Source organism: Urocitellus parryii, chromosome 4, assembly GCF_045843805.1.
Source record: "Urocitellus parryii isolate mUroPar1 chromosome 4, mUroPar1.hap1, whole genome shotgun sequence".
NCBI lineage: Eukaryota > Metazoa > Chordata > Mammalia > Rodentia > Sciuridae > Urocitellus > Urocitellus parryii.
Window position 1 is genome coordinate 51,305,677 of NC_135534.1, and position 24,684 is coordinate 51,330,360.

Consider the following 24,684-nt stretch of genomic DNA (forward strand, 5'->3'; position numbering starts at 1 on the left):
AACACCACCCCACGCCGTTAACCGTCCATGCCACCAAATAAGTCCGTTAGTATGCAAGACACTCACAGTTAGCGCAACCAGTACTGCGGGCGGGGAGGAGGACAGGGTACGGAAAGCAGGTTAGGGGTTAGCACCACTCTCTGAAAATTGCCAAGAAAATCAGTCACCTTAGAGCAGAAGTGTGTCAGCCAAGAAGTGGGTGTAGCACTGGAAGGCTGAAATGAACTGACGGCCACAGTGTAAGGTTGGAAAGAGAAAGACAGAAAAGAGATCTTAGCGGGCGGGCAAAGAGGAAATGGATGACAACAGGAAAAGGCACCGAAGGAAACCGTTAAAGAACAAAAGGAAAACTTCTCCCAACAAGTCATCTCAATTAGGAGAGACGAACCTTTCTGGTGGTGACCAGCTGCTGATTGACAGGAGTGGACACATGTGGTCTGCATACTGTCAATGCTCTGCTCTACCCGACCGAGAGACCTCCCACCTCCATATTCTCTTTGTCCCCCTTTTACTCTGGTGCCTTTTATCCTTGAATACGTAGCAGAGGCCTCGAGGTGTCTGCCCCCGTCCCAGGATCCACCCATGTATCGGTGCTGCTCACCAGGAAGGTTCACGGTCTCAGAACATACAGATATCTCAGGCTTGTGACAGGCACACCCCCTCTACCACAGTAATTCAAACCAGCCTCCTTAGGACCAGAAACCCCGGCTTCACAAAGGGGATCAGCCCACCCCGAGCTGGTGGCGATCCCAGTGACACGGCTGTCCACATCAGGACCTCAAGAATTTAAATCAAACATCAAAGGAACCAAGGGCTCCTCCATCATGCAGAGAACATTGAAACCCCGGCAACACATGAGAAAAAGACAATGCGAGTCAGAGGAGCCAGTTCCCACAGACTTGGCCACAGTCGTGTTGCTGTTTTCCCCCAAGGATTTCAGGGAAGTGATTGTCGAAAAATGCAAGCCCTCTTTCCTTCCCCGCCCCCCATAGAAACGTGTCATCTCATGCTCTCGAGAACTCTGGCTCCTCACATGCACCAGGTTCCAGCCCTGGATCTAGAGGAATCTCTAGAGGTAGTATTTACTCAGAGGCCTCTTGAGCCTAGAGACTGTGGGGACACTGAACCCCTAGAGGGCCTTTCTCTATCAGCTCCTCAGTGGCTCAACCAGATCCTGCAGCTGTGCATGTCCAGGCAGAGTCGGGGTGGGGACAGCTGGGGTCTCTGCCAGACACCCTGAGTAAAACATGCAAGGAGGGCCTCATAATCATTTTTTTGCTCTGAAGGATCCATTTCATTGAATTGGTCCATTCCTAGCCCTCTCTGCAGGTCAAGATGCCGCAGAGATCCCCCTGGAGTGCAAACACCCTTTTTGCTAGGGTCACATGAACCGAGACCCTAAACGTTAGGACCATGTGGCTGGGCACTTGTAGACAAGGACCACTAGGCAGGCCATGCTTCCCAAGGCCATGCTCACAAGCACCCTCAGGCTCAGCTAACACCAAGGGAGGGGGTGACTTCTTCCTCTCCCTGAGCAGCCTTATCTTTTGGAGGCCCAAATGCCACCAGCTGAAATAGCTTGTCCTCAGCATGGCATCGGCTTGATGGATCTCTGAGGTCAAGTGCCATTGGGCTTTCCCTGCAGTGCCCATTAGTGGGAAGGAAAAATGTAGGTTTGCAACAATCTGAAACCCTGTGGTTCTGCAACACTGGCTTATGATTTGGTGTGGGGAAAAAGCCCTTAAGTTTCTTTTATATCAAAACAAAAGAGAAAAATGGTCCTCCCTCTGGAGGACAGAGTCAACTACACATTGCTATGTGCTTCTGTAGAAACGCATTCATTCTATTATTCTTTTCTTCCAAAATCATTATGCTTTCATATTGAAAAAAAAAAAAAACCAACAACCCCAAACCAAAAAAACATGCCCACTGTTGACAAGGGGCATCCAGTTACAAAAGTCAAAAGGCACTTGTCAGGAGATTGCACATTCACTTTTGTGTGTATAAATCCCAGACTATTAACTTTGCAGGTAGCGATGATTACAACTCACTAGAATGTGGAAGGGGCTTGGACAACCGATTATAAACTTTAAACCCATGTTTAGAAAAACTGACACTTTAGAAAAAAAAATGTTTTTTCTTGGCTTAGTGAAAGTTAAAAAATTGAAATGTAAACCCAGAAATATGGCTCGCTTTGGTATAAAAAACAGTACACAGTTATAAAACACATCCTTCATGTCATCCCTGGCCCTAGCACCATGGCTAGATGTTCATCCTGTCAAGGCCAGTCATAGGTGGCCAATGTGAAACTCTTTGGCTTGGAGCTAATTGGTTATAGACACTAGACTTCCTGGCCAGTGCCTTTGCAAACTACGAACACACCGCCATCTAAACTAGGGAAATGTTAAGGCACTCTGGGACAGCCAGGGGCTTCACTGGAGCTTGATGGGGATGCACCTGAGCACCCAGCTTCGAATGTTCTCGAGGGAGTCCTCAGACTCCCGGTACATGGTTGCCAGGACCTCAGCGAAGGCCCAGAGAAGTGGCAGCCCAAGGCTCAGAAGCTCGTACATGTAGCAGTAGTTGTAAGCATTGTCCCTGAAATGGAGGCCGGCAGCTTGCAGGAGTCCCTGCATCCAGTTAAGCAGGCCCCAGGGGAGGCAGAGCAGGTCCCTCTGAAGCCTGAGAGGCCAGCTCAGGGCTCTCCTAAAGAAGGAGGTGGAGATACCTGGGGGGCTACCTTCTGGTGTGCCAATGGCAGCCACTGCACAAGAACTTTCCGTGGGAGTGTCTCGCTGAGGGACTTCTTGCTCCTGCCACGTCCCCTCCTTCTGAGAAAGAGACCAAAATGAGGGCATTTAGTCCATGACTCTCACAGAGGACTCCTCCAACAAAGCAGACTGAGAGGGCCAGAGAAACTCTAACTTGGCAAACTGTGGGTTCACCCCCCAAATAGTCTCAGGCCCCACTCATTATGCTGAATATGGGCACAACTTTTGGGGGGATAAACTGACCATACAGTAGTTCATGAGGCTTCAAAATAAATGGTTGCCCTTTGACCAGCAACCCAACTTGTAGTGATTTATACTAAGATAATATTTTGAAACACAGGTGAAGATTTGCATACAAAGACATTCATTGTAAAAACACATTTGTAAGATAAAAATACCAAAGTGTAAGTCCAAATATGGGGCTAGTGAAATAGGTTATTGATCATGCATAAAATAGGATCTATTATAGGCATTACAAATTAGAATCCCAAAGAATTTTTAACATCATGGAAAACTGTTATTGATACACTGTTGATTAAGAAAAGAAAAAGGAAAAGAAGGAAATGAAATTGTGGAGAGAGATAGGATTCTAACTGGGTTAAGATACACTCACCTAGGAAAAAAGTCTGGACAGGGTAGTTTTTTCAGAGTACAGTGATTAACTTTTCTTTTTTATATGTTTTAAAATCCATCACCCTCCCCCCCCTTTTTTTTTTACATTGAGCCTACATTACTTGTATTATTAGAAAAAAGTTTTAGGTTGTGGGGTTTTATGGTGGTGGGTGATTCATCAATCCAGAGAAAAGGTATTTGCTCAGAGCTGCCAGAGGGGGCGCTGCCTCATCTATAAACTCAGTGGGCCGGTCTTTACGCTGACATTGAAGGGCCTGGGGAAGGACCAGGAAGGGTGAAAAGCTGACCTTATTATATCAGGTGTTCCTCCTGCAAACAGCACCTTGTGGCCAGGTGGGCCCCAGGCACAGAGTGACCATGTGGCTTTATGTGGCTGAGCAAACACTGTCCTTGGCTTCAGGAGAAGCCAGCCAACCACTTACCTGGGAACTGGCATCTGGAATGGGGCAAACCCCAGAGGCTGGCTCAACAGACCACGCACAGGAACCACCCACACCAGGAAGTGGAGGCTCTCTCTTTTATCTGAGGGTAGTTTTTGTCCCCCCAGGGCCATAAAAGTTGGTCTAACATGGAGGAATGCTTGACCTTCTCCTCTTAAGGCGTTTCCCTGTCCTACCAACACTCAAGATAGAACATACCTCTCTTTGCTGCTTCAGCTCCGCCCGCCTCTTCCGTTGTTTGCTATTGGTTTTATAGTGACTGAAATGAGGCTTGCAGTAAAATTTGCCTGTAAAAAGACAAAGAGACACACATACACATACAATTTTTTTTCCCCTGTAAAACAGCCACAGTAGACATAAGCCAAGGTCCCATGGCTATCCAACTTAGAATACATCATTAATAAAAATCAGCCCGGATCCACTCAAACTTGAGAAATGGCATCTGTCACCTGCCCTAAAAAATGTGGCCCTGAGATGAGACAGCTGCACTCTTTGTTGCTTTAGAGAAAGTTCCAGCAATGGGTGCTCCCAGGGAGCAAAATGGTAGCTTTGAGTATCAGCACTCTTGGTCCTTCTTTCTGGAATCCCTCGGGGGTGGGGAAGGCTGAGAACAAGGGTAAGCTGTGTCAGGCAAGAAAAGATGCCGACGGGGGACATGCTGGGTAACTGGCCACTGCCCAGGACCAAAGGTACCTTCCAGAAAAAGTTTTCCTGCTCTCTGCTATGATAGTAAAAACATTGATGGCAACAAGAACAATAGTGAAGAACTTGGTGTGGGACTTCCTGTATGTCAGGCGCTAGTCTAAATGCTTCACATAAATAACTCACAACAATCTCCTGAGCTAAGTACTATTATCATCCTTACTTTACAGACAAGGAAACTGAGAGACCAAGAGGTTGAATCACAGGCCCAGGTTATGGGGGTAGCAGGTGTAATCTGAATTGGAAGCTGGCATGTGAGTTGGAGGATATGTCATCCCAAGCACTATGCTACACTCGATGGTGCAATGGAAAGTGCTGGAAATTACAAACCCATCACCGCTGCACTGAGCAGAGCTCCTTCCTTGATGATCTCTGGTAGGCCACTTATCAGAGGAGATATTATTATTAAAGGTCATTTTTTAATAACTCATATTTTATAAATACTACCAATAGACCATCATGTAGTACACCCTGTTACATGCTGGGGTGCTGCTGGGCACGTCACACATATCATCAGGGTTGATTTTCTTGGGTACTCAGGGACTATCAAAGGTGGTGTGGCTAAATGAGAAGATTTATATAGAGCCCTCAGAACCTGGTTGCCACCACAGCCCGGCATACTGAGGTGGTGGCCATGGCTTCCCAGTCCCTCACAACACAGGTGGCCTCTGCAGCCGGACCTCCCAGGTTCTCTAAACAGCTTTCTTGACAACTCACACTCCCCGCTGGGAAGGGTTGGGTGTCCCAGAACCTCCTCAGGGCTGGGAGGGTCACAGCTGAGGCCAGAGCCAGTGCCCTCCTGGCTGCGGGGGGTTTACCTTCATCACAGTCGAAGGTGTAGGCGGCCAGGTGCAGGGTGGTGGCACAGACGCTGCAGCGGAAGCACTCGCGGTGGAAGAAGTGGCCCTCGGCGCTCAGCCGCTCCATCACGTACACTCGCTTCTTACAGAAGTAGCAGGTGTCGCTGCCACCCAGGTTCAGTGGGAACACCTTCCGTACGGACTCCTGGGATGGAACAGAGGAGCAGTGCGTGAGGTCCAGAGAGTCTTCAGGGGCCAGGCCTGGGTGCTGAGAAACTCCAAACTGAACTAGGGGGACATCTTGGACTCTGGTTTGCCACTCGCATCTTTGCTGCAAAGATAGAGGTTCCTGATATCTCTCCCTGGGGAGAGACAGGGCTTCTCCCCCAGACTGGCTGCTGTGGCTCTGGGTGGGAGGGTCCGATGGAGCAGGTGTCACGAGGCCACGCACAAGCATGTCTGCCCAGTGGTGTTCTCTATAGGAGATAAACATCACTGGCTCCAGAGGGGGTTACTGACACGACCCTGCTGAGGATGTTCTACATGTCCTTGCTCTCTGCAGTGACTAGGTCAGACAAGGAAAACTGGTGGCCTCAAGTCTGCTCAGGAGAGTGTCAATAAGGGAGAACTTGAGTCTGACAACCCATCACAGGCAAAGGTAGAGGGGAGACGTGGGCCAGGACAGCCCAGCCCTGGGCAGTTCCAAGACAATGTGCCAAGGGGACACAAATTGTCAATGCACGTGGCTGGTGGTGGCAGCGAGCGGCCTCGTGTGAGGAGGGAGAACCAGGGGGAAACTCTCGTGTTCTCTCCACTACTCGGTTCCCCATCCCACACACAGGGCCATTCAGGTCGGCACCAAACACTGGCACCATGGACCCTCCTTCTCCAGAGCCACAGACAGTCCCACAGAGGACCTGAGTGAAGTTCGTCTTTAAGGAAACGCGGCTTCCCTTGCGCCTCTGCTCAGGCCCAGCCCGTTTCTCTTGTTCCCAGAGAAGGGGAGCTTTCAGGGGGCTGGGCTGTCCTCTCCACCCATGCTCCCCCCTAGGAGGCCAGGGCCGGTGTCTGCAGGTGAAGGCTGAGAGCGCATGTCCTTACCAGGTCTGGAGAGGTGGCCTGGGTCTTACGTCTGTGATCATTCAAGTACAGATTGACCAGGACTTCAGCGGCAGCCCCTATTCCGCTGGACACTTTCCCTACCGTCAGCTAACCAATAGCAGAGTCAGAGGGGACAGAGACAAAAGAGAGGCCAGTTAGCACCCAGAAGGAAAATGCAGCAAGGCTGGAGGTGAGAGCGCTCGGAACCCACATGCCAACAGCACCCAATGTCCCAGAGAGGCAAGCCACCCAGGAGGAGGAGGTGAGCATCCGGAGACGGAGAGAGGAAAGAAGACACACACACACACACACACACACACACACACACACACACACACACAGACTCCACTTCTCGGAGGTACCTGGAGTCATCAAAATCACAGAGACAGAATAGTGGTTGCCACGGGAAACTTTTTTTTTTTATAATTATTTTTTAGTTGTGTTGGACTTTTATTTATTTATATGTGGTGCTGAGAATGAAACCCAGTGCCTCACACATGCTAGGCAAATGCTCCACCACTGAGCCACAATCCCAGCCCCCAGGGGGAAACATTTTTTTACGGGTGCAGTTTTAGTTTTATAAGATCAAAAGAGTTCTGGAGATGGTCGGTCATGATGGTTACACGACATTATACATTATAAGTTACTTAGTATCACTGAAGTGTATAATGAAAAATGGTTAAGATGGCTTTATGCTAAGTGTATTTTAACACAATAAAAAACTGGAAAAATATTAAGAACCCCCCCACACACACACAACCCTGGGTGAGCCAAGTGACTGGCAGAACCACATCCTTTGGGGGTGCCAGGCCTTCAGGGGTTCACTAAGCCTCTGCACAAATGGGGCAAATGAATCTCAAGAGTAGTTTTAATTTTCATTTTTTAATTACTAGAGATGTTGAACATTTTTTCATGTATTTATTGACCATTCGTATTTATTCTTTTAAGAAGTGTTTGTTTACTACCTTTGCCCATTTATTGTTTTTTTTTTTTAATGTTAAGTTTTTTTGAGTCTTTGAATATCTTGGAAATGAATGCCCTGAGTTGCAGGTGGCAAAGATTTTTCTCCCATTCTGTAGACTCTCTCTTAACATTCTTCTTTTTTTTTTTTTGTACCAGGGATTGAACCCAGGGGAATAAACTGCTGAGACATACCTCCAGCCCTTTTAAAATATTTTATTTAGAGACAGGGTGTCGCTGAATTTCTTAGGGCCTCACTAAGTTTCTAAGGCTGGCTTTGTACTGGTGATCCTCTTGCCTCAGCCTCCCAAGTCGCTGGGATCACAGGCATGCAACACCAAGCCCAGCTCTTCATATTCTTGATTATTTCCTTTGCTGTGAAGAAGCTTTTTAGTTTGATGTCATCCCATTTATTGATTTTTGATTCTACTTCTTGCACTTTAGGAGTCTTGTTAAGAAAGTCAGTTTCTGAGCCCATATGTTGTAATATTGGGCCTAGATGTTCTCCCAGTATGTGCAAGGTTTCTGGTCTAATTCCTAGGTCTTTGATCCACTTTGAGTTGAGTTTTGTGTAGGATGAGAGATAGGGGTTAAATATTATTCTACTACACATGGATTTCCAGTTTTCCCAGCACCATTTGTTGAAGAGGCTATCTTTTCTTATTCCATCTCACTCTAGTTAGAATGGCAATTATCAAGAATACAAGTAACAATGCATGTTGGCAAGGATGTGGGCGGGGGAATACACTCACACATTGCTGGTGGGACTGCAAACTGGTGCAAACACTCTGGAAAGAATTATGGAAATACATTGCAAAACTAGGAATGGAACCACTATTTGACCCAGCTATCCCACTCCTTGGTATATATCCAAAGGATTTAAAATCAGCATGTAATATGTGACACAGCCACATCAATGTTTATAGAAGCTCCATTTACAATAGCTAAGTTATGGAGCCAACCTAGGTGCTCTTCAACTGATGAATGGATAAAGAAAACATCACACACACACACACACACACACACACACACACACACACACACAAACACAAAGTGGAATATTAGCCATAAAGAAAATGATTTTATAATATTTGCCAGTAAATGGATGGATCTGGAGACGATCAGGCTAAGTCCAATAAGCTAATCCTCAAAAGCAAAAGGTTGGATATTTTCAGTGATATATGGAAGCTAACTCATAATAAGGGTGGGGAGGGCCAGAATAGAAGTTCAGTAGATTAGACAAAGGGAAATAAAAGGAAGGAAAGGGGAATAGGAAAAGGAAAGACAGCAGAATGAACCTGACATAATTTTTCTATGAACATATATGAATACACCACAGTGAATTTCACCATTGTGTACATCCACAAGAAAGTGGTCCTAATTAGAGGAAGCTATATTCCATGCTTGTACAATTATATCAAAATGAATTCCACTGTCATGCATAACTTAAAAGACACTCAAATCAATGTGCCTTCAACATATTAATTATATTTTCCCATCTTTTGACATTGTCAAATCATCTCAAAAGGAATAATGTCAATTATTAAACAAAATGGATTCCAGAGAGGGGAAGGGATCTCCTTGAGATCATTTACCATATAAGTGCAAGGTTCAGAACTATTTTCAGGACTCCCGACCCCAGCTCTGGCCGTCAAGTCTGTCTCATTAGGGGCAGGGGGAATTGAACTCTTTGGGGCTAATAATTACCCACAGCCCTGTGTTGCACCTGTGTGTGCAAAAGTCTGTGCAAAAGTTTGTAATACAGAGAAGCCAAGCTAAGGAGAGAAGGAAACCAGGAACCACTCTCTCATAGACAGAAGGCAAATCTGCAGTCCTCCTTCTCCAGAGAGCCCATCACCTGGGAGGGCTGTGGCTGCAGCTGAGTGGCCACGGGGACAGGCAGGGCCCAACTTCACCTCTGACAGGTTCTGAGCTATTTTCTCATTTAGTAAAATGAGGGCAGTTGCACCTACCCCATGGATTTGTGAGAAGGACTGAGTGCATGGTGCGTGGTAGGGCTGGGCCAAGGTAAGCTTGACTCCTCCCTTCTCCCTCCTCTGGATTCAGCCCTCCACTCTTGGGTACCCACAGAGCTGCACCCATGTCTGAGTCCCTCCCAGCAGGACCATGGAACACTTTGCCAACAAGCAGTGGCTGGAGTGAAGGGGTGGCTGGGCTACTCTGGGCTGTTTGGAGAGCACAGTGGAGGGCTCAATGGCAGTGCCACATGGGTCCCAGAGCTGGTGCTGGGCAAAGCCAGCCCAGAGTGAGAGAGGCAGCAGCTCCACATGGGTCTGGAACACCCCTCATCTGAGTGTCGTGCTCCTGAACCTACAAATGTCTAGATCCCACCAGTGTGTTGAGGAGCTGGGGAAGGGGTGAGGCTGGCAGCTGGAGCAGGACCAGGCACTATCACGCATCCAGCCCTCAGCAAACCCCAACTTGTTCTCCCTCTCCAGGAGAGAACGCAGCAGAACGCTGCCCTCTGCTTAGGGGAGTCAAGCATGCAAAACCTGTGATTTAGGAAATACTCTTTCTGAGCATAGGACTCTGGAGGAAGAGGGGGTCCAGACCCTGCCTAGTCTCCAAATCCAGCTTCTGGGAGGAAAGGCCAGGTCAAGCAGCACCACAGGCTGCAGCACCTCTGGGCAAAGGTTGATATATTTGAGGACCACAATGTGGGTGAAATAATGCCCTCCATCTAAACCCTAGTCTACTCTTGGGAGGCCATATCTAATCTCATAATAGGAAGCCTCGAATACAAAGCATGAGGGTCTAGGATCAGAGAAGCAAAGGACAGGGGTCTGCACAGCTCCCCAGTTCCTGGCTGAGGAGCCCCGTCTGCACCTCAGGCTAACTCTTTGGATTCAAGCAAAAGCAGAGGTGCTCTCAGGATGAACAGGAGAGGGATGCCAAGCAGATTGGCAAGAAGGACCAGGCCCAGGAGACTTTCCTCCTATCCTGATTAAGGGAGTCAACGCTAAGAGCAACTTTGGAGCAGTCACTCCATGACTGCATTTGTGCAGCTCTTGGGAACTGCGAGAAGTGGCTTCGGGCCTGGGGGAGGGGTGGGGAGGGGTATCTGATCCCTCAGGCTTCGGCAGATGGGGGTCTCATCAGACTTACAAAGCCTGCTACTTCTCAGGAGCAGCAGCTGCCAGGCCATCCCAGCCCTGCCCCCATCATGCCGGCCTGGCCTGAGGGAGATTAGGATTTTGCTGGAAGCATGCTTTCTGCCATTTTCAGAAGGCTAAAAATGCCAAGCTACTTGACTCCTGCTTCCAGGAAAGTTCAGGTGTGTTGGCTCAGGACAATAAGCCATTATTGGCCTGATGTTGGATCCCCAGATGGGGCCCCCAACTCTGCCACTGAGATAGAGGCTGAGAAAACAGCCATGATCAAAATAAAGAGGGAAGGCAGAGGGGGTCCCATTCAGCCTTGCCACCCAGCCCCGTGGGTAGCTGTCTCCACTGGTCCAGTGTGTGAACTGCTCCAGGGTTCTGTCCCAGAAAGGCACCAGGTGATGCCAAGACACCCACACACCCCGATCACACCCTCCACCCACCATGTGGCAGAGGTTGAGACTATACTTTCTAAGGCTTTAAATACAAATCCCTAATGAGACCTTATTAACTACTTAGCTAATAAGCACTTTGTATCACTGAGCTTCTGAGCAATCCTGACTTAGGGAGCAATTACCAAAGCGTGCAGGGGGCTGGGAGGTTGCTGGGGGTGTCACCAAAATGTGCTTTTGCGATCACAGTCTGCTCAGTCGTTCTACCAGCACACTGTCCAGATCACTGCCAAGGGGATCCAGAGTGAAGGCCACACCCAGTCCTTCCTTTTATCGAGGGCCAAATGGCTTCTTTCTCCCAGTGGCATCCACACACATGCACTCTGAGAGGGACATTATAAAAAGACTGCACAGGAACGCATCCTTTGGGAAATTGGCATTGGGTCTCCCATTTGTCCTTCCCACCCTGCTGGAACCCATTCCAGAATCACCAAGATGTAGCCTAGGAGTGGTCACAAGGAAACCAGTTGTTAGAGAACTTGTCTCAAGGGATGACAGGGGCTCTAGAAGCCCAACCCAAGACTACTGTGAAGGTGGACTTTGCCCCAAGGACCGAGGGCTGTCTTCTTCCTGGATGTCTTTCTTGGTTCCATGGGGGTGGGGATACAGCTCTCTGGCTTCTGCTAGCTCAGTGCTCCTCAAACTATTTGTACATGCTCACCAGTTTTTTTTTTTTTTTTTTTAATCTCTGATTCATTGTGGTTAGATCCTTCTGGTTACCATAAAAATAAATTACTAGAAGTATGATCATACATTTGCATATGTGGCAAGGTCAAGTTGCTCTATCACAGACCAGTCGCTGCCTATGGACCACACTTTGAGTAGTCCTGCTCTAGTCGACTGGGGGATTGCCAGGTTGTCTGTTTTCCGAGACATAAAGAAATGCTTAACTGGCAGAGAAACTTCTAGAGAACTCGTCCTGGTGTTGACCTCAGAGTAAGAGTCACATGTTCTCAGCAAGGAGATTACCACATTCAGTGGAGAGCCACATATGCTCCCACGGAGGGCTGGTCAGGGCGAACTTAAATTTGCCTGGGAACAATTTCTAAATGGGATATTGGGCAATCTGATGATTTGGCTAAAAAATGACCTTCTTCCAATCACCAGTTGTTGTTGTTTTTTTTTTTTTTTAAGAATTAGCAATTTTAAAGTCTCATGGGACTGCTTTTGCAATTTATGAGGACTTGAATATTTTTTGTCACTTTTTTCCCCTTTTCAATTCAAATTATTTTTCAGCCAGATTAATCAGAACAAGCTAGAATGATCAGACATTTCATGCAGGCCCTCGTCTCACATTATATTAGATTAGACTCACATATGCCATTTCCCTTCTGCAAGCCCAAGCTTCCTCATCTGTAAAATGGGGAGAGCACCACCAACCCCACAGGGTGGCAAAAGGGTCTGTGCCTCGCATGCTGCTGGGTGCCAGAGGCCCTTGGTCTCTGGGAGCCCAAAGCACTGCGATTGTGCGGCTTTGCATTTCTATAACCTGGGACTCTTTTTTTTTTCTCTAAAAGATTCTCCTCTGCACAAACAAGAATGATGTGCCCAGCGAGGTTGAGCAAGCTGCCTTCCTTTTGAGCCAACCTGGATTAACTTATGGTGACATAACCATGTCACATGTGCCAATGCCAGAGGCTGCAGAAGAAGGCTGGACCTTCACCTTGAGGCAATCCTGCGACTCTAGTTCAGAGCACACCAGCAAGGATGTCGGGACACTTCTCACACTGTCCCAGCAGGCCCTTCTCTTCCCCAGTCTGCACTCCCTGATGTTGGCAGCGCTGCCTTGTTCATTTCTACACTCCTGGCACAGGGGAGCTACTCGGTAAGAGGGAGGAAGCAGGCTCCTGGGTCCTTTGTGTCCAAATAATGGCAACTTCCCTCCTTGGGCCAGGAACTCAGCCAAGAATACCAGGTGTCCAGGCTGCCTCCCCACAGAGTTGACTCCCTATGGCTGTGTGGGTGTTGTGCGCACCAGGCAAGCCCACCCGGGTCAGACAGGGATGCGGGTAGAGCTGTCAGGGCCCAGGAGCTGAGTGCTTGTGGGAAGGAGGGGATTCCACAGGTAGAGCCAGAAGAGGGCTCCTGGGCCACTGGGCAAGGACATCCTCACTGAGGAGTCATTGGAAGAGAAAACATCTGAGGGCAGGCTGCTGGACCCGATTCCTCTGCTATCTGACCAAGGGCAGGGGAGGGGGAGAGCAAGAAACCAAAACTGTCTTTTTTTGAAGGGTTTAGAAATTACAGCCTTTGGGGCCATGATCTCCCAGTGGGAGCCCACCTCTGCCACTTTCATCCCTGGTGCCAGGCACAGTGCTGCTGGTCATATGCATTGAGCTCTCCCAGCCTTTGATGGGGAGGCAGCTGAGGCTCAGGGAGGCTAAATTACCTAAGGAGGCACTGCTCTTAAGTGGCTGGCATAGAAATGGAAACCAGAAGGTAAGTTCTCTTCCTTTAGAAAGGAGGAATTGGCCTCCAGTTCAAATAAATGAGCTTTCTTCTAGAAGAGAGAACATTTACTTCTGGCATTTTATACGTCAGGTCACTGAAGTATTCCAAAAATCACCCTCTGGAGTAACTATATTAATGTCTCCACTTTATGCGTTCAGGAACTAAGGCTCAGAGAGGAACAATGCCTCGTCCAAAGTCACACAGTGAGTAACTGGTACTTTAAGCTCAAGCTGATTCCAAACTCATATGTGTCCCTCCTGGACACATACCAGGTACTCAGCAAATTCAAATTCATCCCCCAGGCTGGGATGCACACTAAAGATCTCCAAAAGTTGCCTAGCTCTGTGCCCAGGATAGAGAGACAGTGAGGTTGAAGGCAGCTTTGATTTATCCCTGCACCCGATGCAATAATGTCAGACTGCCCAGCCAAAACTGGCCCAGCAATTCTGCTTCCCTCTAATATGCAAATCTCTAGAGTAAACCTTGCAAATCCAGTTGGGAAACAAACATCCTTAAGGTAGAGAAAACTCTTTCTGCAATGCTCATTGATCTTCTGACATAAGAGGACTGAACCACAGTTTCTAGCTCATTGAAGAGGTCCCCTGCTCAGCTGTGCAAATGCTTGGCTACTATCTTATTTTTGCAAGAGCTCAGCAGCCTTGGGCAAATGGCAGCAGCATGCAGCAGGTTAAGTCAGCACAGTCTCTTCTCTAAGAAAGAAATGAATGGTTGGTAGAGAGCGGAGACCACTAGAGGAAGCTGGTTTGATGGATGGGTGAGAAAAATGATGCTGGGGACGTAAGACTGGACATGGCCCATAGCCCAAGGCTTTGGAAGTCAGGTTCTAGAAAAGGTCTGGGTCCTACACAAGAGGGCCTCAGGACTCCCTGTGGTTGTTTGAGCCAGAAAACCAAAAGGACCACTCTGAGTTTTAAAGCAGAGCATCAGCTGAGAGTGCAAGTGCAGTCTGCAGGCAGACCCTGGCTGGCTCTCCTGGAGCTGGTGGCTCGAGTTCACATCCCTGGGGAACACCTGTTCCTCATGGTAGGTTTGGCCAAGTCTGCGCCCACTAATCCCAAGGAGGGATTAGTCCTGGATCCTCAGAGCTGGGGTGTGGGCTCCAAGGCAGGAACACAACACACTGCCTGCCAGGAGGTTGCCAGGGACTAAGCATCAGCTTCAAGTGCATTTTTCTTCTTTCCGGAATCGAGGCAGCCTGGGGTTACTAGGCAATCACAGCAGCCCGTGGTCTCTTTGGAAGAAGCATGAAGACTCCAGGCCCTCTCCTGGGGAGAGATGCCCTGAGCTCCATCAAGATGAAATAAAGATGTTTGTCACCAAGTCTTGTCTACTTTAAGGGACAGCTGGTTCTCTCCTCAGAGGGGGTTGGATTCTGCCACACTCTGCCTGTGCAAAGCCTAGTGTTGAATCAATGTTGAAGGAGGGTTGGGAGAGGCAGAAAATAAAGTGTGGACATGGTGGTGGGGGTGCTGGCAAGACCCTTCCCAAGACTGCTTGCCACTGAAGATTCCTACTCCATCCCTGGCTGCCTACCATGGACCCGCAGTGAGACCTGCAGGGACTGTGAGTGTGGGCCCTTGGAGAAACTAAGCCACGGAGAGATTCTGTGACTTGCCCTGTGTCCTAGAGGGGGCCCTTCTAAGAGTCCCTGATCACTCTCTGCCACACTTGAAAGATACATCAGCTTCTAATTAATAAGGTGGGAGCTGTTAAAATAGCCTAATTGTACCATCATCTGATGGCCAAGGTTGGGTTGGGAGATAGGATAAGAAAAAAGAGGGGATAATTACTATAACCTGGGAGACATATGGAACAAATCTGAGAGATGGGGGCCAGAGGACCTGGAGTTGGCCACCCAAAGGGAGTCCCATTGATACCCTCCCTGCTCCAGGGTAGAGGGCTTCATATGGACACAGTATGGGGCTGGTCCCTCTAACAAGGCCTCCATTCACACTTGGCCCTGTGGTTCAGAGGGATCGCAGGACTGGGTCCTGGTATCATCCCTGAGCCTTTGTTATCTTCTCCTGTTCAGTCCTCAGGGCACAGGAAGATCCCTGCTGCCCACCCCATTTCAAAGTGGACCTTTCCCCCAGAGCTCCGGGCCCCTGACTCTCACATCACCATAGAAAGTCTTGTCTTATCTTCTGACTTATTATTACAGAATTTGCTTATATGTCATATGATTTTTGACTATTTACTTCCCCCTACTAGAATGAAAGCCTCATCAGGGCAGAAATTAACTCTGGTTCATGAGTACCTCTCCCAAGAGCCCCAAGTCCCCAACACTATGTTGCCGTTTGATAAATGGTTGTTGAATGGATAAACGTCCACTCATTGGCTTAAGGAGTGACACTGGTTTAGAGCTGTCTCCAGAGCTCCCTGGGGAAGGCCTTGGCAGGGCTTGACCAGGATGTGTTGGGAGATAAGCTTATTCACAGCAAGTATCTGCTGCTCCTCACGTTCCCAGCAGGCTGCCTCCTGCCACCACTTAGAGAAGCCAGTGCCACTGGGAACCAAGGCAGGAGCTTGAGAAGAGAGGGGGCTGCTCTTGCTCAGATCTGCCATCAGCTGTGAAGGACCAAGCCAGGCCTTCCTGGGGGGTGGGGAGAAAGGCAGGGTGAGAGCGGCCCTAGACAGGCTCTACTCAGAAGGGCCCAGGCAGCCAGAGGGACGGAGCCAGGGAGAAGAAAGGTGTGGGCTGGCTGAGCAGCTGGGAGAACAAGCCACGCCCCAGCGTGTGGCCAGGTGTCCTCACCTGTCCCATACTGTCAAGGGTGCCAATGACCTCTCCTATAGTAGGAAGTGTTCCCTGGGTCACACTCCTCTCCCTAGCTGGACAAATAAGGCTGTCCTGAAACCTTGCTGGTGATAACAGAAAGGCCTGTCTCCATCCAGGTAGCTCACCATCATGACAGTCAGGACCACTCTTATATTGAGGAGAAATGGAGGGAGACTTGGAGCCACACAGCTGACCCAGGGCTACCCTGGAACAGGCTGCTGGGCATCTCGACCATGGCTACTAAGACTGGAAGTGTTTGTGTTTCTTCTCCATGTCACCTCCTACTGTTCTCCTCAGGGGTGCTTCACACTCACACTGGGGACCTTTCAACCAGTGTGGCAAGTCACACTCTTTCCCCTTTCTTGGGGACCCTACCTTCTCTCCACAGAGGGGGGTCACTGGGGTGGAACCCCCAGCTACACACATAGAGGTGGCCTCTCAATTTTCCCTTTATGCAGTAGCACAAATTGGCTTGTGCCTGACAGAACAGAAGTAAACCAGCAGTACCCAGGGCAAGGGGACATTCGGCGCCACACATTGAGCCTCTGTGGGAACTAGACAGCTTGGGTGTGTTCGGAGGAGTATAGTCCAGCTGAGGACACATCATCCCAGAGGTGAGATAGTGTCTCAGACCCAAGTCATTGCTCACTGATGATGGGCTCCATTACATACTTAACCAAAGTCGGCTCCGTGCCTCCTGCCTTCCTCCAAGCCAACCGGTGCGTGACTACCTAACTCATCCTTTTAGAACACAAAGCAGATCCTTCCATGGCTGAATGTAACCCAGCGGGGAAGATGAGATTCCTTAACACAGAGCATGCTCATCTTCCTCCTTGCTCCCCACAGCCCCCCAAATATGTTCAGTCCCCAATTCAGGCCACATCAAACATTCTGTCTTTTCCACTTCTTGCCAGCGCTGCCTGCCTGCCTGCCTTTGCACAGGCTCGCTCCATGCTAAAACACCCTAGCCCTACACTTTTCTCTAGCAAAATCCTCCTGTGTGACCTTTAGCACCCAGTTCCCATAGTATGTTCTCTGTGAATCTTTCCAAGGCTTCTCTCTGTTTCCACAATCTTGCCCTTTATACCTCTTACAGAATTAATAGTAAAAGGTTTACCACTGGGAACTGTCATTTCGTTAGGTTAAACCAACCAAATATTAGCAATTGTATGTAGTAAAATGTGACTTCTGGGCTAGGGATGCAGCTCAGTGGTAGAACCCTTACCCAGCAGGCACAAGGCCCTGGGTTCAATCCCCAGCACTGCAAAAGCAGAAAAAAAAGGGAAAAGGAAAGATAATGACTGATTTCTATGATAATGTGCTATTTTCATCCAAACTAGTCAGGGAACCAGACCCCCCCCTTTTTTGTTTTCTTCGCATCTGACATAGTGCTTGGCATCTGATGGGTCCCTGGCTAAGTCCTGGAGGAGCCAGCCCTGTTTGGCAGGTGCTCAGCACACTGACTGTACTCAGTGTTGCATGCTCTAACACAAAACCAAAACCTAATCCAGGACTCTAGCAAAACAGCCTACAAGTTTTCATGGCAGCCAAGCCAAGCTCCAGATGTTTTTCTGTGCCGGCCAAGCAGAGCATGAGAGCATGCAAGGGGGGGTGGGCAGCACATGGTTCAGGACAACTACCTTTCTGGCAGGAGAAGCAGAGTCAACAGTCGGTGGAGAGGAAGTAGCAGTTGGATCAGGAGACGGAAGGCAAGAGGGAGAAGACGGAGGATGAGTATGAGACAGGCCTTTAGAGAGCAGTTTGTTCTGCACAGAACAGAGATAGAGGAAACTAGGATTATCCGGGGGCGTGCACAGCCCTGCAGGCCTTGACCAGACAGCCCTATCTATGCCTCGTGTGGGGGAGATGTTGGGCCTGTCTCTCGAGTCTCTCAAGACTAAACAGAAACCTGTCTTTGGAGCCAAGCAGGATTAAGTGGCTCCTGGTTTACACTGCATTGGGCTGCAACTACTCCAGCTCGTTTTTCACATTAAAATAGCTCAAGCAGATTCGTTCGGTGCCTGCCTACATCTGCTCCAGAGGCCAGCTAATTCCTGAAGCCCTCACCCTGGAGCTTGGTGTAAAGGAGCAGCTGCAAGCTTAGGAAGGGGGAACCCTGGCCCTCTCTGGGGCAGATGGACACAGCGGGACCTCTGCAGCTGTGGGCAGACAACTGTGCTGGCCTCCTGGCAGCCACATGGAACCCTAAAAATGAACCACATGTGAAGGATCTATCCTAAGTAGCAGAGGTGAGGAGAATGAGTGAAAGTGGCAGAGGAGAAACGTTCTACAGACAGGCTGATTGTCACCCATGTATCCACCACGGGCCTCATTACCGGCTCTTTTAGCTCCCTTCTTTTCCAAATAAGTAACTGGCTTGGAGGGGGCTGTGTAATCCTGTGTAATGCAGGGATTTCCATTCTAGCTTGATGTTGCCCTTTGCAAAGGAGACCCCAGGTCATGGCATGTCTGTGGCCTTATCATTCAGTGCCTCCCTGATCAGGGCCCTCAAACAGAAGGAGCACCTGGTTTGCTTTCACCTTAAAGGCACTGTGAGTCTTGCAACTGAACAGCATTCCCTTTTTGCAGTGGCCCTTAGGAAACCCACAGCCCATTTCAAAACTCTCTAGGGTGTATCAGCCTGTGTTCCTGCTTGGTAACATTTTCCTTGGACTTGGGCTTACTTTCCTGCCGTGACTTTCTCCTTGTCATGATGTATTGACTTATTTTGAATCTTTGCATTTGGGTCTTTTTTTAGATGCCAGGCCAGACTCTTTAGTAGCTTGAAAAAAGAATAGTCACTGTGCTCCCGGAAAGAGAAAGGAGGATAGCAAGCTCTAGAGTCTGGTTCATGGTCGCCTGGCTGGATGTCCAGCACCTGGGTTCCTGGGGGCTCTGCAAGCCCTGGGTTTACCTGTGAGGAATCCTCCTCGTGTCCAAACATGGAGGCGAGGTGAGCGGCCTTCTCCTTAATGTTCTTTTTGTGAAACTCTCTGTTGGCCAAGTTCTGAGCCCTCTTCTGCAGTCAAGGTGGGAAAGGAGAGAGAAAAGAGAGAGTGACGGAGACTTTGAGGGTGACCTTCTGGGGAGAGGTGAGGGAGGCTCTCCACACTAGGCAGGACAGGAGACAGGGAGTGATCAGGCCAGGGCGGAGGGAGCACAGGAAGTCAACAGACAGGGAGGGACACAGGCAGAGAGGAGTGATCTTTCACCTGGAGAATCTTTTCTTCCACTTGTTGTAGCCGCCGTAGCACCCCGGAAAGGGCCAGCGCTCCCTGGCAGGTAGGAGGCAGGGTGCCGAGATTTTCTGGCCCGCCCAGCTCCAGGTCAGACTTGGCCCTGGCCCTCCATGGCCTGCTAGGATACTCCCCACCAGCAGGCACTTGCTTGAGCTCTCTGAGCACCTACCCCGTCAAAAGTACAGAGAAGAACTGGGAGAGAGGGAAGACGAAGCTCCCTTCCCTCCTGTCACCTTTCTATAGACCCTGCTGCAAGGAACCCCATGAGCACCAGAGACAGGACACACCAGGCACACCGTAAGAACAATCCCCAACTGGTCTTGGGGTGGCTCAGCTGCCACCTGCATCAGCATTACCTGATGCCCTCATGAATAAAACACATCCTGGACCTCACCCTAGACCCCAGAGCCAAACCTGGTTCTTAGCCCTAGCTGTACATTGGAATCATCTAGGGTACTTTTAAAAAATACCCAAATCTGCGGTAGGTTGGTTACTCCAGGAGGGGCATGGTCTACACCAAGACCAAGAGGCTGATTGCCTCTGATGCCAATTACCCAGTGCCCAGAGATGCCGAGTGATTGTTCTGAGTGAGCATCAGTATTTTTTCTTTTAAATAAAAGCTCCCCAGGTGGATCTTACGGCACAGATGTAAAATTGTAGAGTCAGATTCACACCTGCTCCACTCCAAATCTACCACCAGAAGCAACATAAAATGCCTAATGCTGACCAGATGTCTTTGGAATCTGTGGTCACTCATAGTGGTTCTGTTCCATCACTAACAGAGGTCCTGCATGGAGAAGGGCCTCACCACACTCCAGCCTCATCCCTTCAATGAGTGTAGCCACATGGCCACCCAAGCCCATTCCAACCATGACTCATTGATGTGGAAATCGCCTGTTTGCTGGGTTAGGCTGAGCAGACAGCTCAGTGCCACTGGGCATCCATAAAATGCTCACATGGTGCTGTTCGTTTTCCTTTAAGCAGCAACACCAAGAGTTGGTCAGTCAATACCCTTGACTGACCGAGGAATCAACGACATCTATTTCAAGTGCTGCATTCATAGTTAATCTTATAGATCAGGGTGGTCACCTCAAGCTGTGTCGGCTTGGCCAGAGAATCTACGATCGGCCCTATGTGGGGGATGGAGGGAGCCACTGATCCTACCCCCCAAAGTCTCCCTTGGCTTCAGAAAAATAGCATCTGCAGGAAGGAGCCCTACCTGCCTTTTCAGCGGAGGTGATGGGCTGCGAGGGGGCTCCTCTGGCTTGGGGCAGCGGGAGTTAACAGGAGGGTCGGAGGAAGAGCATGGGACAGGCTTACCTATCCCTGAAACACGGCGTTCCTGGGAGGAATAAGGTGAGTCCGAAAAAACAGCCACAGGAGACATGGAGGAAAAGGTGAATCAGAATGAGACACTTGGAGGGAGAAGAGAAGGTGAGCAGGCAGGTGCAGTTTGCAAGGGCAGAGAGACAACAAGCCAGGCTCCTACAAGCCAGGCCTGGCTGGGAAACTGGAGGCCTGGCTCTCTGTCCACATGAACACCGAGCCTAGAGTCCCCTCATCTTGGACAATGTGTGAATCCCACAGGCCTTGCTTCTGGCTCAGACCCTGGGCTCTGGTCCTGCACTGCCAGAGCCCACATCAGGCCAAAGTCAGTCCCGGGGTCCTGGAGACGGGAAAGCTTCCCGCCCTTTCTGGGATAGGGACACTCCAGTCCTTCTGGAGGAATCAAGCATTCATCAACACCTGGGGATTCTAGGAGGCCAAGCCCCCAGCAGGGGCGATCAAGAGCAGTTGTAGAGAATTAGAGGTCTCGGAGAAATGCCCCCTGTTCTGGGGAGGGTTGGTTAGTCTAGGAGGGGCATGGTCCACCCCAAGGCCAAGAGGCTTATTGCCTCTAATTCTAATTAGCCAAGAGTCTGTCCTCTCGAAAGGAGCCATTCTGTCATGGCACAAGTCTTCTCCATAGACAACTGAAGCTCCTTCCCCAAAGTTTTTGAAATGTGACAACATCCCTAGTCAAAATTGGCGGTGGGGGCGGGGGTGGGTGGTGGACTGAACCATGAGCAAAGACCTGGAGCTAGAGTCACAAGGAGGCCTGCAGTCTGACCCACAGCTTTCAACCTGCTCTAGTCGCAGACTAATCCTGGACAGATGCAGTGGTCCTGCCCGGCTGGCTGGGAGAGGGAACACTTTGAGGCTGGCTCAGATCCCTGCAGGTGTCTGAGTCAGCTTCCTTTGGTTTGGATGAACTGTCTCACCATGGACTTAGACAACACTCTCCCACACACCAGCATCTATCTCCAAAGCTCCCTCAAGCTGTACCATCTCAAAACTGGCTGCAAATCAAGTCATGGTTTTAAAGAGACACCAAATTAGGGAATGGATTTCTTTAATGCAAAACGGGTATCGGCAAACTATGGCCCATAGGCTAAATCTGGCTGGTTGTCTGTTTTTGTAAATAAAGTTTTATGGAAACATGGTCATGCTCATTTGTTTAGGCATCCTGTGTAGGGGTTTCATGCTGCAGTGGCAGAGCTGCATCACTGCAATGGGATAGCATGATCTTCAAAGTGGAAAACAGTTGGCCTCATGAAAAAGTCTGTGGCCTGTTGACCAGGCAGCTCATGATTCCTTTGCACCAGGCCAGGCTGGCATAGCTCAGTCCATCCCTAGCCTGAACATTGCGGCTGGCTTCCCAGCAGGTTAATGGTTACCAGGAAGGCAGGTCTAGTGCCATGACTCACCTGCTTGAGGACTGAGGGGTTCCGAGTGCTCTCCTCAAACTTGGCCAGCAGCTGATTTGCCATGGACTTGACTTTGTTCTGATTTCCACCTTCCTTAGTGCTGCTGCACTCTTGATTGGAGCCCAATCTACGGCTGGAGAAGGTTGATGGCTGTAAAAGTCAAAAGAGCATATTGGAGGTTGGATCCTGGAACCTTGGTATCCGTGCCTGGGGACTCAGGACAGGCCACTGGTTTCCCAAAGCAGAGCCTGCTTCATGGTGAGGAAGCAAGGCAGAGGCAGATGGCAAACCTCAGAGACAACTCTCATGGGAATTTCCTCTGAATGAACACATCTTCATTGAGAAGAAAGGGACAGCCATGCTTGGAGTTAGAAAATTAGGGTTTGAATTCTGACTTCCCCATCCCATGACCCTAGCAATCTACTTAACTTCTCTGAAGTTTCCTCATCTATAAAATGGGAGGGATAACTCAATTCAAGCAGTTACCGCAAAAATCAGTTATAACAAAGAAGTATCACATAAGATAATTTTCAAAAATACACTATGTGGCTGAGAAGAGGTGAAGAATAGTGGGGATGAAGGAAGCAAGAGGGGGTGTCAGTCTGGCTAAGCACAGCTTCTTTCTCCTCTCTTTTCTGTACCTGCTTCCCCACTTCAACCAGGACTGCTCAGTGTTTGCGGTCTTTAAAAAACGTTTAATTTAGAAATGATTTTAGGTTTACATAAAAGTTGCACAGACCACACAGCTTGATCCTCGGTACCCATCACCCAGCTGCCTTTAAAGCAACATCTGGAACAATCACAGTACTGTTATCAAAACTAAGAAATTAACATGGGCATGATACTGTTAATGAAACCGTAGGCGTTATTTGGATCGCATCAGTTTTTCCATTAATGTCTGTTTTTCTGTTCCAGGCTTTAATCCAGGATCCCACGCTGCATGTGGTCATCACGTCTCCTTAGTCTCCTCTGAGCTGTGATAATTTCTCCATCTTTCCTGATCATTCACGGCCTTCATACTTTTGAAGGGTATTGGGCAGATATTTATAGAAAGCTCCTCAATCGAGTTGGTCTGATGTTTTCTGGTGGTTAGACTGGGGCTATGGGTTTAGGGGAAGGATGCCTCTGTGGCATCCACAGGGTTGTCCTTATCCTATCCTTTTGGAGTGTATGACTCACAAATGATGATGTAGCCCTCAACTGCTTAGTTAAGCTCTTTTGTAACATAGAGTTCCATGTAGGGTCATCTCTTACCAATAAAAATTGGAAAATTACCAGCTGCTCCCCCTTCCTGAAGGATCCCCTCCCACACACCCAGGAAACATAAATGCACTGCCATGCCAGCGGGCAGTGGGTGAACTTTCTCAAGGAGACAATGGGTCTTTCCCACAGCAGTGGCATTCTCATGAAAAATGATGTGTTCATTTAGAAGAAATTCATAGGAAGAAGTAAGCTAGGCTCAATTGCTTTTTAGAAGGATCCCTAGGAGGGACAGCCCCAAGGGAAACCATGTGGGCATGCCCCACTTCAAATTGTGAAATGTGACCCTGCAAATCAGTATAAGCTGGAGCAGGGAAGAAGGGTGTTTACTGGGAGATCACTATTTGTAGAAGATCAAAGTCAGCCAACACAGTGGACACAGGCCAGCACTTTCAGACATCAATACTCAACAAATGACCCAAGAAGGACCTTCAAAAGCAGATATGATTCCAGGTCTCGGTTGTGCCCCAGAGCCTGCCTTTCTAACAAGCTCCCAAGAGATGCTGCTGCTGCTGGATCTTGGGACCACACTTTGAGTAGGAAGAATTTAGAGAGAATTATTGATTTGATAAAACTGACTTTAAACAAAACAGCTGCCTCTGAAAACAGACCAGAGCCGTCTCAGAGGGAGAGATGCAAAGCAGATTTCTTCCCACTCCAGAAATTTTGCTGCCAGTAGCAGAAGCAGTGTAAACAGCCCCTCAAGAGGTCAAGAGTGAAAGGCAGGAAAAGACTCCTGAAGACAAAGTGAACCTGGGAGGCTTCTGGGGAGCAGGAAAGGGCCAGCAGCACGCGCAGGAAGGTGGAGAGCCACCTGCGACCTGGGAGGAGTGCACCTCAGCCCCGTGAACAGCTCAGCTCCTCCTCCTCCTGGTTACCTCCCTACTGGCTGGCTTCTCAGTCACACTGCAGCTGAGAGTGGGAAGCCACAGCCAGGAGAAGCCCTGGAAAGGCTTCAGACAGAGGTGATTTGAACATCTGTGGACAGATATTTCAGATGGGAACTGAACACCAGGCTTTTTTTTGGTGAGAAAATGGGTGGAGTAGCAGGCAGCTGCACTCCCTGGAGGTGAGCCTCCTGGCTCTATTCGTTATAGAGAGCTCACTGTCCTGAGATGGGGCAAATCACAGACATGAACAACAATGTCCTAAAATATACAGCAACAAAAACTCTTCAACCATATAAAAAAGTCTCTCTAAGTCCTA

General features: G+C 49.1%; 1 protein-coding gene across 4 annotated transcripts in view; it reads right to left on the minus strand.

Moving 5' to 3' along the window:
* Mical2 (microtubule associated monooxygenase, calponin and LIM domain containing 2) overlaps nt 1-24,684 on the minus strand; it is a 206,680-nt gene that overhangs the window by 73,398 nt on the left and 108,598 nt on the right. The window contains exons 17-26 of one of the 4 annotated variants that reach the window (XM_026395855.2): nt 22,219-22,368; nt 20,691-20,813; nt 19,445-19,636; nt 19,147-19,251; nt 17,873-17,998; nt 6,448-6,555; nt 5,365-5,551; nt 4,043-4,131; nt 2,729-2,831; nt 168-225 (exon numbers count right to left, since the gene is read on the minus strand). In XM_026395855.2, the coding sequence (XP_026251640.2) occupies nt 185-225; nt 2,729-2,831; nt 4,043-4,131; nt 5,365-5,551; nt 6,448-6,555; nt 17,873-17,998; nt 19,147-19,251; nt 19,445-19,636; nt 20,691-20,813; nt 22,219-22,368 (1,224 nt within the window). In that variant the 3' untranslated portion in view covers nt 168-184. Of the gene's footprint in view, nt 1-167; nt 2,832-4,042; nt 4,132-5,364; nt 5,552-6,447; nt 6,556-17,872; nt 17,999-19,146; nt 19,252-19,444; nt 19,637-20,690; nt 20,814-22,218; nt 22,369-24,684 lie in introns of all 4 variants that reach the window. The other 3 variants (XR_013343561.1, XR_013343562.1, XM_077798174.1) reach the window with 3 other exon arrangements.